At 37.8% G+C, this 21077-nt stretch overlaps 1 protein-coding gene across 3 annotated transcripts in view; it reads left to right on the top strand.

The window, feature by feature from the left end:
- The first annotated feature begins 2285 nt into the window (after positions 1–2285).
- LOC124261514 overlaps positions 2286–21077 on the top strand; it is a 173023-nt gene continuing 154231 nt past the window's right edge. For all 3 annotated transcript variants that reach the window (XM_046695833.1, XM_046695831.1, XM_046695834.1), the window contains exons 1-3: positions 2286–2378; positions 8010–8198; positions 9742–9846. In XM_046695833.1, coding sequence (XP_046551789.1) covers positions 8076–8198; positions 9742–9846 — 228 coding nt within the window. In that variant the 5' untranslated portion in view covers positions 2286–2378; positions 8010–8075. The remainder of the gene's footprint in view (positions 2379–8009; positions 8199–9741; positions 9847–21077) is intronic.

The following is a 21077-nucleotide window of genomic DNA, read 5'->3' as shown; positions in this document are numbered from 1 at the left end:
CCTTTCGAGTATTTCCTCGTTATTTGAGTTATTTTCTCGAAAATGTGAGTATTTTTTCGCTATTTCGGCTTACTTCTCATTACGTAGAGTATTTTTTGGGTTATTTCAAGTTTCTTTCAAAAACTTGAGATTTCGTATTTTTTAAAAGAAAGATGAAATAACAAGAAAATATAAGTACCAGGAAAATACTTAAAATTCGGAGAAAATAATGGTGGCAGAATGTTTCTATACTATAAAACCTATGCAGTACCATTAGGCTTTTGTAAATGGATGTTATCATAACAGTGTACACAATCAAAGACATTTTATGCATAGATGTCACGTGAACTATTCAGATATCAAGGGCGGGTATACGTAGTGTCGAGTCGTACAAACCGGAGATATAGGAATCGATACAAGATATGTATGTTTACAGTATACACAATCAGTCTTATATGTGTATGGTGGACTATTCAGATACTGTAGCGATTCTGACGAACATTGTGGAGCGAGTCTCTGATGTTTTACGTCAGAATAACTTTCACAATGCCAGAACTCCGGCGTCATATACAACGAAACCAACATCTGGGATTGTGTCGTATGTGTGTCACACCAATATCGATTTCAAATAAGAGAGTTGCTTTGCATTAAAATTCAATCTTGAACCTATGCCGTGCCCTTAAACCTACTGTGGCTCTACATACGTAAGTTGAGGGTAACAACACAGTGGCCATATTATATATGGACGTGTTTGTAAAGGCAAAGAGAGAGAGAGAGAGAGAGAGAGAGAGAGAGAGAGAGAGAGAGAGAGAGAGAGAGAGAGAGAGAGAGAGTCGAAATTTTACTTGTTCCCAGAACACAAAATGCTTTGCGTGCACAACACGATGGTAAAGTAATGTAGATGTATTTGTGTGAAACACGCAACAAACCGACAAATGGCAAAAATGAGCCTTTGGATAACGTTTGCAAGTTTCGGGTCCAATCAAATTGTAAGAGTATAGTTTCTCTTGTTTCCTATATCTGCATCTGGCCCTAACTGTATCCTCTCTACCAATGCTTCTTTTCTAACGTGCCTGCCAGGAAAATCGAAAATCTCAGACATCGTTTAAACACCAGTCCCTCTTTTAGACACGATATTCATGTATACATATAAAATGCACTCTTCATTGTACAAAAGCTAACTGCATCGTATTACCGGTCTACCGTAAGCCGCAATAGGCTGCGCATTGTGAGATCTTTTTCTGAGAACCGGTATACTGGGTAAAGAACATCTATGAAGTTTTTGTGATTATCTTTATGGTTTAAATTAAAATCAACGCGGTGTAATACTTTACATTATATAAAGATGAAACTAGAATCCCTGAAAATGCAACCTAATTTTGAGTATACTGTTACTAGAAGAATAACATATATTTTTAGAGACTTCTAATGTAGAAAACAGGATCAGTTAATGTCACTACCATGTACAGGTAATGTCACTAACTGTCAAACACTTAAGCTCCCAATCTATCGCAATACGGGTACCTGAATCGCAATATAATGCAATACAATTTATTTGTCAACACACAGCCCTAAAAAATTTAGCCTCGCTACCATCTATAAAAATATATTGAAGGAAAATAACAAAGAAATGAAAACTAACAAATTTGCTTTTTTATCAATCGCTGTTATCATATAAGCTCGTGTTTTATGATTTAACACTGTCATGTTTTCAAACGAGTAATTTATATTTGCCTGCCTATACGTTCATAAGGTACCAAGTTTCACTCAGATCAATAAATTCCAACAAATCTCCTGATGTAATGGAATATGTTAACATAAGAATGTAATATGTCGCTGCAATACACTCTTTATATGGACAAAGTATGGACACGAACTTGATCCGACACAATGTCTGAATTATTCCAAGCTTGATATAAGAAATGATTTATGTATGCTTGATCGCCTTCAATAATAGGGTATTTAAAAGGTAATAACTTCTCAGCCGTGGTTTTATTAACAGGCGCCGGTGTTGAATGTTTTCAATTGTCCTATACTCTTCGATAGGTATTGGTGTCAACATCAATGGCGGGGAGTCCGTGTATTGGGGGTTTCTGAAGAGCTTGATTTGAATAACAAAAAGCTTGGGGCTAGTCATGTCTACAACATCAACGAAGTAACTCCGAGATTATAATTTGCTCTGCGAAAATATAAAAAATGAGGAAATGATTGGTTATTGATCTGCGTTCATGGATCAATCTGCCGGGTGGCAAGCAGGTGGCTTGGTGTTGCTATGTGACGTCACTGGGTAAGCTCCCTACTCGTGAGGTGTTCTCGCGAATTCAGCATGGCCGCGAGCTGAGTGTAAACATTGGATGAGAGACGTTGGGATATATGGCACATTTCCCAACCTTGATCAGGTAAAACAAATGAGTCTTGTTTGAAACTGAAACACAGAACATTTCATAGATAGCGACATTTATGCATGTCTACAACTGTCAGGCCCGCGGGACGGGTGTTTTACCGTTAGATTGTGTCATATGGCTCTCTATGCCATGGTAGGTGAAATATACCTGTCTTAATCTGCCTGCGTAAAGTATGGGGCGATCACTCAATCTGTCTTGACTCTATTTTCGTGTTATCAACCGCGAAAATATATTTGCAATTTACTGTTAGAGAAGTTACTGCCTAAAACACCTACTTGTATGGCTGGTATATGAGTTAAAGGTCACACTATGAACTTTTTATGGGTGTGTTGATATCCCAAGATAAAGAAAATTAATTAGACCAACATATAAATGAACTGATAGAAGTCTTTTGAAATAGTTAAACTTTTTAAGAGATATATTTCGTTTAAAAAAATCGAAATAAGAAAAGTTAAAGGAATTAATTTCTGAATTTAGAATGTTATTAGTTTAATTTTGTTCCATTTATGCATTAAAGGAATACTGTATATATATGCTTTGGATAATCATGTCTATACAGAGCTCCAGATAAGATTTAGCTCATGTGGGTACTGTACCCACTGTATTTTTTTGGAGTGGGTATTATGAATGTTGAGTGGGTATTTCATTTTCCGTTACCCACTGCTTTCAAATATGTGCGTATTTCAGTCATTTTACTCACCTAAGTATTATGTCATTGAGTAAGTTTACTAAGCAGGTATGTTCTGCCTTATGTCATACCTAATCAAAACCAACTTAAATATAATGGAAATAATTTCATAAAAAATCACTCATCCTATACTGACAGTACAACACTTGTCCTATACTAACAGTACAACTTGATAGCAATCGATGTCTTTTTCATTACGCAAGCGATTTTTATACATATATTCCGTACGCATTTGTTTTAAACTTTTTGCGTATCTAACATTTTAAATGCGTAATTGGTACGCAACAATTATTTTTCAATGCGTAATTGGAAATTTTATATGCGTATTTTACCCGGATACGCAGCTAATCTGGGCCTCTGTCTATATGACAGTCTTAGCACGTTTAACTGAAGTCATTCAAACATGTTTGTCTTTAAGTCCAGGTTCCATTTCCCACATGGTTGCAATGTATGAAGCCTATTTCTAGTACTGTTATGTTGCTGGAATATGGCTAAAGACGTAATAAAAACATATGTACTCACTGTAACTTTAATGGTATAATGTCTGTTATCAACCATAGATCAGTGGTGGGGGGGTAAACCGTTCGCTAGTCATGTCGAATACTCGGGTTCGATTCCCCACATGGGTTCAATGTGTGAGGCCCATAAGCCCATTTTTCATGTCCCCTGTCGAGATATTGCTGTAATATTGCTAAATGTGGCGTAAAACTAAAGTCACTCTCTCACTCAACTGTAGATGCTAATGATTACATGTGTACACAAAGGCAAAGCCTCAGTCTTTCTGGAGCAAAGACAGTGCAAGATTGCTAAAAGTGGCGTAAAACTAAAGATTGCAAAAAAGTGGCGTAAAACTAAAGATCTAATGATTACTGTCTCTCAGTCTTTCTGGAGCAACTGCAAGATGCTAATGATTACAATGTAGATGCTAATGATTACATGTGTACACAAAGGCAAAGCCTCAGTCTTTCTGGAGCAAAGACAGTGCAAGATTGCTAAAAGTGGCGTAAAACTAAAGTCACTCTCTCACGCAACTGTAGATGCTAATGATTACATGTGTACACAAAGGCAAAGTCTCAGTCTTTCTGGAGCAAAGACAGTGCAAGATGTAGGAGGGGTTGGTGAAGAGTTGCATTTCGGTATTGTATCCTCTCCCACATATGTTAAGATATCCTTTCAACCTTTTGTCAGTTTGTGATGATGGTTAATTTATATTGTGACTGGCTTTATGTGCCCCATTTTAAAACCTTATTAAGCCCTGGGCACCTCTCATTTAACCAATAATACTTAGACCTAAACTGGACCTGCTCAACAGACCATGCACCATAAGCCCCAGGTAAAGACCGACATGAAAGTGGATTATTTTAAGCTCTGTAGCTAAGGCCTTACTAGACATATTATGTGTTTATGACTGTCACCTTTATATAATAAAAATTATTTTGTCGACAAGTTTTACCATTATTTATGATAATGCTGGTTTGTACATAATTAGCTGGTTTGGTTTGTTGCTTAACGCCTCACCCATCAATATTTCAGCTATATGCCTGAAATATACCTAAACGGAAAGATTCCTAACATGTAAGGCTATAATAAGGATTAAGAAAAAAAGTTTCCTTATATTTCCTTATGTATATTCCATGTGTAAATCATTTTTCAGGACACTCCAATTAAATGCATGTTGTTGTATATCAGAAATAAGAGGAATAAATATGTCGGCAATACCAATTTCTTTCTTTGTTTTACTGACAACCTTATGCTACCAATGCCCCCAAATTCAGAAATACAGTGGAAACCTGATAAGTAAAATTTCAAGGGACCCGCCAAAATTATTTACTTATCAGGTATTTTACTTATCCAAACTTATAAAAACTGGCAAATGACAACCATATGCATGTATATGTTATATGTAACAATGAACAACTTATCAGGGCTGGCCTCCAGTTGTCAGCGTATTGTCAACTGCATGACACCAGCGAGGTGTAAGTAGGATGTTTGTTTGACTGGAGACTGACACGACTGCCCCTCATGTCGGATTATGTGGTGATCGCTAATTTAGTTATCCAGTCTCTTTTGTTAAGTAATTTACTTCCAGGGACCGTGAGAAGACGTTTAGTTAAGCGGTATTGTTTACTTATCCGAGTTTAGTTAACCGGACACTAATAGTGATAATTAATGAAGAAATTTGCCGGGACCAAACAATAGTGTTTACTTATCCGGTCTGTTTAGTTAAGCGGTCTTTACTTAGGCGGTTTCCACTGTAGATTAATTAAAAACATCATTTGATTGGCATACTCATTTGATCATCTTTGTGTATAGGACATTGACTTATTTCTCGGAACGTATCATCTAACCAATCCTGAACAGGTTTATTCTAGTGCTTTCTTTTAGGTATAATAATCTTTATTTGCACTGAGAAGGCCACAGGCCTATAGTACATAAAGTTATGTTACATTTGAGAGGAATTTAGATCGGGTAATCATAGCATAGTAAATGAACATTGAAATATTTTGTAGAAGAACTGGATTTTTACTACTTAACAATGAGGAGAATTTTATCACATTTGGATGGACATAGTAATATCTTTTAATATATTTTGTTCGCAACCGGTCATAAAATGGACATATTAGGAGAAAATGTAATTCATCTTCTATTTCGTTTAAATTACAAAGTGTACATATTCTATTTTCTCTTTTTACATTTATATATCTGCCTCTTTCAATCAACAAATCATGAGAAGAGCATCTGAATCGTGCCAGTGCTATTCTAAACTTTTTAACATTAACACAGGATAGATATGACTCAAGAACTATGGCATTTTTAAACAATGGATAATACATGCATTTATTTGATAAGGATATCCTTTCACTCCATATTTGAATATACATATCTTTTAATCTTGTCGTTAAGGATTGTATGAATAACGTAGGTGATTCGACATATTGTGTATTCCATGTAATTCCAAAACCAATAGAATATAAAAAGTTTTTTACATTAGTTGCCCAGTTCTTTTGTCCACCTTTATCATATAACAACATCATATTATAACACTTCTTGGGTAAGCGATTTGAAGGCATAATCAGCAGTTTTAGCCAGTACTTAATAACTTTAATGTTTGTAAGAATGTGCATTGGGTACCTACCGCATTCACCATAAATCACTGCGTTAATAGTGTTAATTTTAACTCCGAGGAACTTTTTGTATGCATATAAATGGATTTTTTCAATTTCGTCAAATTTTGTTATTCCCCAAATTTCGGCCCCATATGATAAAATTGGACTGACTTTGGCATCAAATATTTTAAAGAATGAAGAGTAGTTAATATTACCAAGTATACTCAACTGTTTCATAATTCCAATTAATGCTTTTTGTCCCTGTAACGCTGCATATTTTACATGCCTCGTCCATGACAGGCCACTGGTGAAATATAGTCCCAAATATTTATAAAAGCCAATACACTCCAGCTGCATACCTTTATATAACCAGTTTTCCTTTTTTGACAATTTGCCTCCATTTTTGAATACAACAATTTTCGTTTTTTCTCTATTTCTTTTAGGTATATTTACTAAATATGTTTGTAAAGTAAGAAAATGAATTGTTCTATCTTATTTATTTCTGTTATGCTTTAAATGCTTCGTTTTTGCTTTTCACAACACAATCTGGTTAATGCTGATCGGTGTGTTGTAGCTGAAGCAATTAAGAACAATTAGTTATATCTGTTTATTTTTAGACCACATAGAGCTGTGTTTATAGCAATTTTATGGCTGAGCAAGGGTAATAACTTATTTGAGCAACATAAAGCTATTGATAAACTAGATATCAATGAGCCCAGTACATGTTGTTACCCCCTTGCTTCATTGTACTGTAAGCGTGCTGGCCCATGTCACTGTGTACAAGGCCAAGGTAGAACTTTCAGGTACATAGGACAATTTCTGTTTATAACCATGGTTTGATGCTCAAATACAATATGTCTTCAATATAGATGGTTGCCCCCATACCCCCATTCTCTTCCCACAGAGGTTACTCTTGTCATATCTTCCTACGTAACCTCTGTTCTAATACGGCCATATTTCCCGGTTCTCGTAAAATGCCCTAACGGCAAAAGATCGCAACACGAATTATCTCCCTTCTTTCTATCCAATCAGAACATGTGTTACATCGACTTAGATTCAACTTGACTAACACAAGCAAATGTGGGGCCACAAATATCCCCCATCTGCCGGGGACTTGTGTTGATGTTACACACAAGACGTTTAATGGCTAGCTTGTCTGTTGTCAACGGGGGCGATGGAGACGCCACTGATCTGCCATAACATGACTGAGTTCTGTCTAGAAGAAACGTTTGCGCATCGCGCAGGGGAATAGGTTTAGTTTTCTCGAAGCATACGGAAATTACCGAGGCCTTGCGAATGAGTCACTTTTGAAACAACGTCGCTGATTGCACAACTAAATCTGATTGCCTCCAATCACGAGTCTTGAACGCTCACACCATGAAAGGGCCGTATTAGAACAGAGGTTACGTAGGAAGATATGACAGGAGTAACCTCTGTGGGAAGAGAATGCCATACCCCCAACACCTCCCATTCCCTAAAACCCCACCCACACCACCCATACCCTCAACACCACCAATACCCCAAACACCACCAATACCCCAAACACCACCCACACCACCCATACCCCCAACACCACCAATACCCCAACACCACCCATACCCCCACCCCACTCATACCACCCCCACCCTCCTTCCCCAAACACACAGTAACACAAACCTACATAGTATGTTCATGTCACAGACATTAATCATTTGTTGTTTTAATTCTGCTGAATTCAGCAATATTACAGCTGAAAGCAAGTCAAATCATTTTTCCAATTCAGTTAAGGAATGTAACAGGAATGTGAAGTCAATAATGCTCAAACTAATAATCATTATCTTCCTGGTCCAGAGCAGAGAGATATTCTGAGGCCCGTGTTTCCCAGTGTATGATGGATACCAGCTGCTGAATACCACGATGCACGCTAGCCCCTCGCACCGCCGGTCTGGAATACCAGTCACGAAGAACATGCCCCACGTGACTGCCAGTATGCCTGGCCGTCACCAACACCGCAACATGACCGGGATCTATCTGGGGCTGGTAAGTCAACAGCAGGTACAAAACAGGGGAAGGGGATGCAAATGAATGTATCATCAATATTTATTCAATTTGTTGTTTATTGATATTTTTTTATTTAAATAATAAATGTTGTATCTGTGAGGAGGTCATGTTAGAAAATGCTAATGACAGAGTTTAGGGGGGTTCCCAAACCAAAGAATTTTCACTATAATCCACTAGTGGACCTTGAGGGCGACCATAATCTTAATTTCTCTCAAAATACATTTCTTGGACTGAAAACAACTCTCCTTTGAAAATACATATAAATCAGAAAAGTTGAAACTTCGCTTGCATGTTCCAGCCAATGATGACATCTGATTGTTCAAGACTTTTAGATCTGATGTTCACTATCTGCTATACACATGGAAAAAAGTATTGCAACACCCGATATTAATCATAGTATCAATGTTACCAGTAACATAGCAAGAGAAACTTATCCAAACCTCATTTGAACTTTCTGTCTGGATAAATTAACCCTCAAGGAATAATTAAAAGACAAATCTAAATGCAAAAATTTGATTTTGAGGTATCGCATTCCATTTCTGATGGAAGGCTTGTTCCAATACATCGAAGATTTTGTATTGTTGGATCTCTCTAGGGTATTCTGACCCATAATGTACCAAACATGCTCTGGTCTGAGATCTGGGCTGCTAGTGGCCAAGGTAGAGTAACACCTTTTGATGTTAAAAATCACCAATGCACATGCACAATGTGGCCTAGCATTTGTCCATTTGTGTCCATTCAGATTTTGTCTGATCGTCTTATGGTCAAGTATACATGTCATCTGAGAGGAATCCCCTACACCTTCAATGAGCCCCCATCAAACAGTACTTGCTCTCAGGACCTGACAATCAAGTGATTGACATCATGAGCATTGATCATTGCAATGGGGCCTATAGTTTAGTTATTTCTTCCATTCCCAGTTATTAATGTTTCCATGTTATAGACACATGTAGTTGGGTTGAAATGTAACCTGCATTTGATAGAGAGAAATAATTAAGGGATAAGAAACATCTGGATGGAATAAAAATGACAAGAATGTTGTGAAATGAGTTTCTGGGGAGTTACAGTCAATACAATATGACTGCCTGGAGATTTCATTCTCCCAGGACAGATAATTGTATATCGTCATAGCTCATTGGTTATTCTATATACAAACATTTTTAGAGAGATAATGCATGAAGAGATATTTTGGATGTCACCCCTACAAAGAAACTTCACTGAAGGCAACCTATTGTCCAGTTGACTAATTAATAAATTTGTGATGCCTTGAGCAGGGTATGACTTAAGTTTCTCAACAGTGAAGCACTGTGATGTCTGATGACTTTATTTGACTTATCAGCATATAGAAAATGCACAATCAATATTGGAAAAATATTACAATGGATCATTGTACCGTCACGGTATTATTTACTTTTAGTATCTTTTGTACCACACTCTTGACACTACTTCAAAATATTAGTGTGATGTGATGCAAAATAGATAATGATTGACTAAAATATCCTCATTTTGTATTAATGTTTAGGAAGGCAACATCAAGCCCCCTCAGTCCCAGGGTCCTGTCCCCCCACTGGCCAGAGGGCGTGGCTTGTCGTCAAGGATCCGGACCACAACAGAGGACAGGAGATATGTAAGTGTTGTGTCCCAACTGACGGCAGTGTATGGTGTATAACTGTGTATATTCTATAGCTAACATCTAGTGGATTGCAACATTGTAACACAGATGTGTCTAGAGTACTAACTGGATTGTTGTAGTAGAAGAAAGTGCTACCTTTGGATACAGATACTATGAAATATTATAAGAACATCTGAAAATTACCATGAAACATTTTATGATGATTGTTAATAAAGAAAATGAGTTGATATTCAAGGTAAGAAAAGTTGAAAAGTAAATGTTGACTGAAAGTAGATATTTTCATAGATCTTTTGACTATTGATAGTATCATGGCAGCAGATTGTTCACCTTTATGTAACACCTAGCATCATCACTAATATAGTCAGAATCATATAATAGACTCATATATAGCAGAGATTTCTTATGATTCAGAGAATGTTTTTATGGGTTTCTATGTGTGACTAATACTGAGTACTGGATACTGAGTACTGGATACTGAGTATAGTGACTGTTTGTCTTCTGCTGTAGTCCCAACTGGAGTACGAGAAGAAGGTATGCACAGAGTGATGCTTGCTCTCACTAACACTAACATCACTTGTATCAATGTATATCATTGTATGATTATTGTATTCAACAGTCTCCTCACAGTTATCAACATAGCACAACATTCAGTGTTCATGTCATCTTAAATGCACAGGTTATGTGTATAGTGTTCTAGGTTCTCAGGTCTGGGTATCCTAGGACACTTGTTACATTGTCCTAGATTCACAGGTTATGTGCATAGTGTTCTAGGTTCTCAGGTACAGGTATTCCTAGGACAAAGTTTACAGTGTCCTAGATAGATTCATGGGTTCTAGGTTCTACAGGTTACTTACATTGTCCTAGATTCACAGGTTGCAGTGTCCTGGATTTATTTGCTAGAAGACTCTAGATACTCAGGTTATAGTCGATTAGATTCACAGTTTACATTGTCCTTGACTCACAGGTTACAGTGTCCTAGACTCACAGGTTACAGTGTCTTAGACTCACAGTTTACACTGTCACAGACTCACAAGTTACATTGTCTTAGACTCACAGTTTACAGTGTCCTTGGCTCACAGGTTACACTGTCCTAGACTCACAAGTTACAGTGTCCTTGACTCACAGGTTACAGTGTCCTTGGATCACAGGTTACAGTGTCCTAGACTCACAGGTTACATTGTAGTAGTTTAACAGGTTGCGGTGTCCTTGACTCACAGGTTACAGTGTCCTACATATTCAGGTTAAATTGTCCTAGATTCACATGTTACAGTGTCCCAGATTCGCTTGATAAAATACCCTAGAAACTCAGGTTACAGTGTCCTTGAATCACAGGTTACAGTGTCCTAGAATCACTTGTTACAGTGTAACAGATTCACTTGCTAGAGTGTCCCCGATTCACTTTCTAAAAACTCCTAGATGCTCAGGTGTTTGTCTGCTAGATTCACTGTTTACATTGACCTAGTGTCACAGATCAGAATGTCCTAGATTCACTTGTCACAGTGTCCTAGATTCACTTGTTACATTGTCCTAGTTTCACAGATCACAATGTCCTAGATTCACTTGTTACAGTGTCCTAGATTTCACCTTGTTACAGTCACCTAGATTTACTTGTTACAATCTCCTAGATTCACTTGCTATAAGACCCTAGATACTCAGGTTATGATGTCCTAGATTCATAGGTCACTATGTTCTAGATTCACTTGTTACAGCGTCTTATATTCCAGTTGTTACAAGGCCCTAGATTTAGTTATCACAGGATCCTAGATTCACAGTTACAGTATCCTATAATCATGTTACAAATACTATCTACACACAGACTTCCATACCCTTTCAGTCAATGGTTACATCTTAAAGATTCATATATTATAAGCCCTCTTTGGAAATGCAGAGGTCTTTATAAAATATGCATGTTTTACTTTGCATATTTTCTTGTGTATGAATCACACATTTTTCTCCATAAGCTGTGTGGAAGGATATGTTGGTAAGACATGCATACAAAGAGTTTCTGTTATTTCCTATCAATGCAAAGCCCTTACAATGGGGATGTAATCCTGGAAATAGCATACTGTATTAAGCAAAGTACTCCTGTGATTTCATGATCTATAGTGAAAAGTGTTGGGTTGTGATCAATTTCATTAATTGTTTTTAAAATTACATTTAAAATTGTTTGGCAAAATTGTGTGAACTTGCTGGCAAATGTCACTGACTCACAACATTTACCTTGGAACATTATTTGACTTACCTGGTAATTGAGGTTTATATATACAACCTAATTTATGAGGTCATTAAAAACAGTAATCGTAATGCCTGCACATAATGACAGACCTAGCAGAACAGGAAATACAATTAAAAGTGAAAATCTTCATATCTAGTAATATTTTATTACTAATATCAGACTTGTTATCTTCTTTTTGTTCACCTGATAGTTGATGTTGTTTATGCTTGCCCCAAATATACAAATTTTCCCATACACTTGTACTCAATAATAGGACATGGGCATTATTCTCAAGTGAGCACTATACACAAGAAATATGACACTAAGGGCAATATGAACAAATATTTATATTGCATGCATGATGATATACATAATATTCAACATCTGTACAACACATGTATATATTGTATATATTTGTTGACATAAACCTGTGTGTAACTTATCTGTATCCATAAGCATGTGTACAACACATGTATATATTGTTTATATTTGTTGATATAAACCTGTGTGTAACTATCTGTGTCCATAAGCATGTACCCTATTATATTCCACAGCACAATAATATATTATTGTATTTGCTAGATCAGTCTTGGAAGCATGTGTGTCTGCATATAGATGTTTTGTTCATGCATGTTTTTTGTGTTTGTGTATCCGCACATGTTAGAGATAGTGTGTACATGTATACAGAGATAGTGTGTACATGTATACAGAGATAGTGATTTCTTCATACGACAGAAGTTAATCTGTCATGTCGCTGAAGAATAAGGTGGTCTTTCCTTAACATTTTTTGAGTAGTACATGAGAATACCATATACAGTGTACTCTGTCAATACCGGCATCAGTCGGGACCAAGTAAAAATGCCGGTTTTGACAGAGTGCGGTTTTATTAAATTTCAACTGATCATATATTATCGGCAGAATTAAAATTATAAACTATTTTTTCGCAATGTTATTGCAAACAACGATTCTTGTTTATGCGCTTTGGCAGCGGGTCTACAATAGCATTGTCAAAGAGCAAAGTAATAGCGATGTTTCACCAAACATCGAGGAAATCATTAAATAAATTGAAATCAACAACAACATTCATAAAAGTTGTCAAACGCATATATAAAATTACTATTTCCATACTTTTTGTGCGATCATGCAATGTAAGTCAAGTCACTGACAAGTTACATCTCGGCTTTCACACGATGCTTAATGTGAAAAAATATATGGCTTGAAGCATTTTTGGTCATAGGCCATAACCTAGCGATATGTCCAATACGCTCCATAATTCACACGATAGGTAGCGATGTCTTTCTTAATATGTTCAGAATAGCATTATTTTACCCAAAAACTTTCGTCTTAATCTAAAAGCTTCCGCTTTAATGAGGGCGGTATCCATTTCCATAATATGATTGGTTGCTTAGGTCAACGTGTCTGATTTTGACCAATCACACGACCTTATAAGCAGAGATTAGTGTAGTGAAAAAGCGTGGTCTAGAAACCAATCTTTATCCAATAAAAATCGCTACTTACAAATGTGAAAATACTTTCGGCAAGAGTACAGTGATATTGTTGATGTTCAGAGCTTTTCGAGCGATACATGCATATCAAGCGATTATGCCTCTATGTAAGTGACCACGTGTGCCAATCACTAATTAACAAGAAACGGAGTGACACTTCCGGTTTCTGAATAATCTAGGAGTCAATACCCGCGAATCAACAAAATGTAAACACTTGCTTGTTTATACAGTCAAACTACCCACTACATGTACTAATTACTCTGGGTAAGTGTTGCGTACCCACTCACCTACTGATTAACAAGATACTGATTAACACTTCCCCGTTTCTGAATAATCTCTCGAGTCACAGCGAATTGTTGTTACATCATTTGGACCTAGTTACATCAGAAAGGATTTACGCCGTCTTTCCTATGTGCTGGTTTTACAGATTCACGTTTTTCATAACAACTTGTTCGTTGGGACTGAAAACAATGCCGATATCCTGAATAGACAGATGCCGATGTTTACAGAAGTTTCTAAATGATAATAGCGATGCATTTCTGCCGGGACTGAAACTTTGTGCCGATGTTAAGTACATGTAGATCCATCAGTACCTGTGTGAGAGAATTGCATGTTTAGACTCTTGAGCATTATTTAAGTACAGGTGTTTCATAATTACAGGTGTTGTACAAAACAGTTAAGGGTAAATTAGTCAATTTCAGAATACAGTATTTTTTTATCTGATCTTAGTTATTTAAAAGAGGGCAGTGATTGTTAATCCACAATTTTCTGAAAACTATCATACAATAATCATTGATTCAAAACACTTAGTTTCTTTACCCTAACTGCTCAAGCAATATATTTTTAATATTATCTCTAAGTTTTCATGAGTATGAATAATTTTATGATTATGTTTATAAATATGTAATTACTCAGATGGTTGGACATCTGTATTTATTAGTAGCTTTATTAGAGTTTTGAAAAGAATTCCATTTATATCACAGCATGTCAGGTTATGTAATGTGCAACGTAAACTTGAAATGATGAAAGTTTTAGACATTTCCTAAAATCATGGGCATGGTGCAGACAAACCCAGAAACATGATAGGGTTGAACCTGGATTCAAACCCAGGATGATCAGTTTCAGGCATGCCAACTTCACAAGGCGGCCAGTACACATAAGCCTGTGCATGTGTAAAGGGATTTTAACAAACAAAAGTTTTTATAAACTTTACAATGAAGATGTCTTTATAAAATAACCTTCAATCATTCTCATTCATTCTACCTCATCAATGTTGTAACGTCAAGCCAAAAATGTTATTTGGCATATTTCCGCATGGTATTATATATTTGTAGTGTTTACATAGCTATACCCACACAACTGAGTGCTTGATATGCTTGCTATTAGCCTACCGTATATTACTGTCTATAAGCCGAATTTTGAGGACCAAAAATATGTCTGTAGAAGGGGGTCGTCTTATCTATGAGATACAACTTCACGGAATATTTTTTAGCTCGCCAGTGCCCTGCCAGGACCATGCCACAGGTTACCGGTACATCTGCCATGATGTTTGCCACGATTACAGCGTTTATGTTGTGAATGATGAATAAAATACATATTAACCTGTACGTTTTCATTATTTCAACATATTATTACATATTAGTCATTATGACACATTTTTACTGATGCTACTGTAAACTAGCAGTCCATGGAAAACAAGGCGGTACTAAGCAGGCCAGTTTGTTGACATGTTATCGTCTAACTACAATATGTATGATATTTAGCGAAACAAAATATATTATCCATTTTCTGACAACTACACTTCATTTCGATGCGTGAGTAGATGCAATATGATTGTGAATTTTTTTTTAATAATATGGACCAAAGCCATAATTATTGGTAACTGCCAGTTGTCAGTGGTCTGTGTTTGCCGTGATTAGGACCCCATCGCGGGGGGTCGGCTTATGCATGAAACATACCATTTTGACACTGATTTTAAGGGTCAAGTTTGGGGGTCGGCTTATAGACGGTAATATACGGTATGTTACAAGAATATCAACTGGGCGCATAGAAGCTGTTGTACCTGCCAGGGATCATCAGATCATAAAGGATCTAGTTCCCTGTGATAGGCAACAGATAGCCCGGTGTTGTTGTTGTTGCTAGTGAGAAGCACCAAACATCACTTCACATGTATTAATAATACAGATGTCATACTCTGATATTCATGAAGGCATAGGTTTACAGAGGTGTATTGTAATTTAGTGGTGTTGGGTTAACGGAAGCCAAATAACAGTGTAACTTATAGGATGATGTTTTTGTTGTCCTTCAGTGCCAGCAATGTACTTAAACTCTTCATATTTAAACAGGGCAGGAGGGGTAGCCCAGTCGTTAAAGTGTTCACTCATCACACTGAAGGCCCAGGTTTGATTCCCCACATGGGTTCAAAGTGTAAAACCCGTTTCTGGTGTCTCCCTCCATGATATAGCTGAAATATTGTTGAAGGCGGCATAAAATGCAACAAACTCACTCACTCACTCATATTTAAGCAACTTTTATTCTTAAACTTTTGAAAGAATTCGGCTAAATATCTGCAAGGGTGTATGAGTGAGAGGAGTTTTACAAGCTGGAAATCCAACATGGCTGTCAGGGGGCCATTTTTGTTTTTCTGAAAACAAAGCCTGCTGGGCAGAAATTAGATTGACATATGCAGCTCTTATTCAGCCTCAAGGCAAAAACAAATGGCAGTAGCTAGCCATCCTGGAAAAGTAGACAATGACTATTGTACATATAGATATTATGATTTTGGTAAGATTTCAGTGGTCTATGAATGTTTGCTAGTATTGACTGGAACATTGTTTATTCCGTATTCACTACAGTAGAGATAAGGTGAGGTTTGACAAGGGTGGGACATGCGATACTATCAGAGCGTCCATCTCGACAGCTCCTATTGTGGCCTTCAAGACAGACTGATTGCATCAGACAATAGAACAGTATATAGCATGCATATATTTGGTACCCGTATAGCCAAGGATTCATGCATACAATCTATACATGTTTATGTTGTAGTCAGCTCTATATATGAGATGTTTTTAAACAGCTTTTTAAGACACCTGACAGGTACATCAGTTAATCAGTCTGTTAACAGTGTTTAGGATGGGTCACTGGAATAAGGGTTACCTACCTTGCAGTAGTGAGATAACTGAAGACAGGCATCATGTATTGACTGAGGTGACCAGGGGTGGAAATAACCCATTGCCCGTCGTCCGAGTCCAGTGTTTTTTTCTGTCGGGCAAGCAAATTTGTATATCACACTGTACCGGTGTCCAGTTGGCTTTCCAATGTTAATTATGTTGTTTATTTAAAAAATCAACAAGAAAATGGCCAGTATAGTGGAAAAATTATCAGGGCAAGTGATTTTACATGTGCCACTGTACCGGAGTACACTAGCAATTTTAAAGTTATTTCCACCCCTGGTGACATGTAAACATATGTGAGACCACATTAATTAAAAGTCTGGACAATAAAGTTGGGAGTAATTATAATAATCACCTTATAACTTCAAGTTGTTGCTTTATGATCGCTAAGATATTTGTGGTGTGAAAATTCATTCGTGTTTGCTTTCTGAAGTTTTGAGGCTAGTAGACCGTGATGAAGGATCTGCAGGTCTATTAATGAAGGTACTTGTCTAAATCTCAGAATATGGGATGTTACTTTTTTTTTTTAATTATCTTTTCATTACAGAAATCCCTGTTACATATAGGGACTCCTGCCCAGGATAGCAGGAGCCCCATTGCTTTAAAGATCTTTCACAGTGCCTTTTTTGTACATGGTTAGGTTTTCAGAAACATTTCAAGCACATATTCAGGACAGGTTTTGACATATGCTTATCATTAAAATCACTGCATAAAAGTAAAGAGGAAAATATTTAACTTTTGCGATCTCATTAATAAAAGCAGCAGTTTCCAAAGCTAACTGACACACTTATAGTTATAGGGAGATTCTGTATGATTTCCTTACTCATTGACGTCATAGAGATTTTATGGGTGCTTCTAGTTATTCCCACTGTACACTTGTATGTTTTATCTGTACAAGGAACCTTGTTAAAATATAAATTACAAGCTTCGCTGTCAGGTGTTAATTTCCCTTCTACATGTAAATGTTGCAAGTAATGTATCGAGTGACCAGTATTTAGTCTGGAATCATGGCCAATGTTTAACTCCCAATCAACTCCATTGTGTCAGGGGGCGGTGGGGTAACCTAGTGGTTAAAGCGTTCGCTCGTCACGTCGAAGGCCCGGGTTCGATTCCCCCACATGGGTACAACTTGTGAAGCCCATTTCTGGTGTCCCCCACCGTGATATTGCTGGAATATTGCTAAAAACGACGTAAAACCATACTCAGCCAGCCAGCCATTGTGTCAGATTTGAAGTTGATTTGTGAACATTGTTATCATTGATTAAATTGTCTGATGAAACATACAACTTTATGGATAACAACTTCTTGTTTATTGCATACGTTTTGGTGTAGATTCTTATCAAGCTAAAAGATTTGAACTTGATAACGGTGTAGGAATTTACATTGAAACATCACTCTGTGCAATAGACAAGATGTTATCCATAGTCCATATAGTTGTATGCTTCATTATTGACTCGCCTACTTCTAGAATGTCCATCAAACAATAAGTGTCTCCTGCCAAGTAACTATCTGATAAGGTTTGTAATTTTTTTGTCAAGTCTAATTTTCAAGTGTATATACATTCTTTTTGCTCTGCAGTTGAAGTGATAAGTATATACTTTGGCTTAGAGTAATTACAAGTTAATAACAATTGTGTGAGAGAAACATATTATCATAAACAAAGTATGGGATCTGAGATAAAACACTTCAAACATTAAACAAAGGATCAAAGCAGCGACAAAGACCTGTGTTTTGATGGGGCTTTCTCTGTGGGAGTGGTGTAACCATATACACCCTGATAAGTGAACACAAGTAGCTCTGGGTGGGTGGAACAGGTTGGAGATTGAGGGGGAAATGATCAGTGTTATCAGTATGCTGGCTATGTGTGGGTAGGAGAATCGGGGACTGAGTTGTGAGGTGTGGGGTATGGGGAGGTAGGAGAAGAATCGTGGACTGAGTTGTGGGGTATAGGGAAAGGGGAGGTAGGAGAAGAATCGTGGACTGAGTTGTGAGGTGTGGGGTATGGGGAGGTAGAGAGAGGAGAAGAATGGGGGACTGAGAATTGTGAGTTGTGAGGTGTGGGGTATGGGGAGGTAGGAGAAGAATCGTGGACTGAGTTGTGAGGTGTGGGGTATGGGGAGGTAGGAGAAGAATCGTGGACTGAGTTGTGAGGTGTGGGGTATGGGGAGGTAGGAGAAGAATCGTGGACTGAGTTGTGAGGTGTGGGGTATGGGGAGGTAGGAGAAGAATCGTGGACTGAGTTGTGAGGTGTGGGGTATGGGGAGGTAGGAGTTAATGTTGGACTGAGGGGTATGGGATGATGTATATTTGACAATATTGCCATCCCAACCATAAGTGTAATGGCCCCTTCAATTCTTGATCCATTGGCTAAAGCCTGGGGTTGTGTGAATGCGTTGAGTTTTTGCTGTTTAACGCTGCACTCAGCAATATTCCTGCTATATGGTGGCGGTGTGTATATAATCAAGTCTGTACCAGACAACTGAGTGATCAACAGCATGAGCATTGATCTACGCAATTGGGATACGATGACATGTGTCAACCAAGTCAGCAAGCCTGACTACCCCATCCTGTTAGTCGCCTCTTACAACCAGCACTATAAACATGATAATACGGTGCGCATGAAGCTCACCTTACAAACTTTCCTATAGCATTCCTCCAGACCCATGACGTTCTCCCGTGATACTGCAGACCGGATCACGTGATCAGGCAGCACAAACATGTGATCACTGTCACCTGTAGACGATGGTTTGACTCTCTCTTTTTTCTTTTTTGGGTGGGTGGGTGGGGGTGTTTGGAGTTGGGTGGAGTGGAATTGGTAGGGAAAGAGAGAAGAAAAGGAGGAGAGGAAAGAGAGAGGGTGGTGGTGTATGAATGGGTGCAAGAATTGAGTCCATTGACTTAAGCCTGGAGTTGAGATGGATGGAAGGGTTTAGGGGTTGGACAGAGTTGAGATTATGGAAGGGTTTAGGGGATGGATGAGATGAAGGATGGACATACTTGAGGGATGGACTGGCCAAGAGGTATGGATCAAGTTATTTTTTTGTGCCATAGTATCTGTGATAGAACTCTGTCAAATCTTGCAGACAGCAGGGTCTCAATCAGTTGGTGTTAATCTGTGACAGTATCACACATGGAACTGTAATGAGTGCTGACAGGCCATGCTGTGTCTGTTCACAGTCTGTTGCACATCTCCCTGTATGGCCGACACAAGATTCAGTACTGTCACGTGATCATGGTGGTCCGGTACAGGCAGGTTGGAATGAATGACAGGTCCAGATAACACAGCTTTAGTTTTAGTGAGTGAATGAATTTAGTTTTAGGCTGCACTCAGCAATATTCCAGCTATATGGTGGTGGTCTGTAAATAATCGAGTCTGAATCCAGTGATCAACGACATGAGCATCGATCTACGCATTTGGGATATGATGACGTGTGTCAACCAAGTCAGTGAGCCTGTGATTCTGAATTCTTTCTTCTTGTTCCCTAATGAAAAATATAGGCTGAATGAACTTGAACTAAACTTACTGTAAATATTTGAAGCTTGTAAGTGTGACTGGTGAGTGAATGTGTTGTGGTGTCTGGTGTTGTTGTTTTGTGCTTTGTTAGAAAAAAAATCCTGTTTTTCCTGTTGTCAATGAATTTTTCTTGCAAAGGACCTTAGAGTTCCCTGGCTCTATTGCCTTTTCTGGGGAAGCAGGAAATAAAAATTATCAATTATAAAAAAAAAAGTCAGTGAGCCTGACCACCCGATCCTGTTAGTTGCCTTTTACGACAAGCATGTGTTACTGAAGATCAATCCTAACCCGGATCTTCAAGGGTCCTTAAGTTTAAAGAAAATAACCTGAATGTATATGTCAAATCAGATAGAGTATGTGGTCTCTGCTCAGATGGATGAGGATCACACTAACAAGATGTGACTGAGTTGAGGTTTGTTATGAACCAAAATGAGTGAGTAAGGCTAATTCAGTACATCCTTGTGGAGTGAGATAACCAGAAGTTGAGTGAGTGAGTGAGTTTAGCAATATTCCAGCGATATCACGGCAGTGAACACCAGAAATGGGCTTCACACATTGTGCCCATGTGAGGAATCGAACCCAGGTCTTCGGTGTGGCAGGCAAACGCTTTAACCACAAGGCTACCCCACCGCCTGTGAGTGATCAAAGATGCAGAGTGAATAAGTGAACCAGTGGGAACGAACATGTATACTGAGTGAGTGAGTGAGTGAGTTATCAAAGAGGCAGAATGAGTGAACCTGTCAGAGTGAACCTGTATCCTGAGTGATTGATCCTAGGTTTTTATTTGTGTGGTGGTCATTGATTGTCCAATCAATGTG

This window comes from Haliotis rubra, unplaced genomic scaffold (genome assembly GCF_003918875.1).
Source record: "Haliotis rubra isolate DU_JTF1 unplaced genomic scaffold, ASM391887v1 Scf80, whole genome shotgun sequence".
In the NCBI taxonomy this organism is placed as follows: Eukaryota; Metazoa; Mollusca; class Gastropoda; order Lepetellida; family Haliotidae; genus Haliotis; species Haliotis rubra.
The sequence above is the reverse complement of the archived record's forward strand: the minus strand, read 5'-3'. Positions and strand labels throughout refer to the sequence as shown.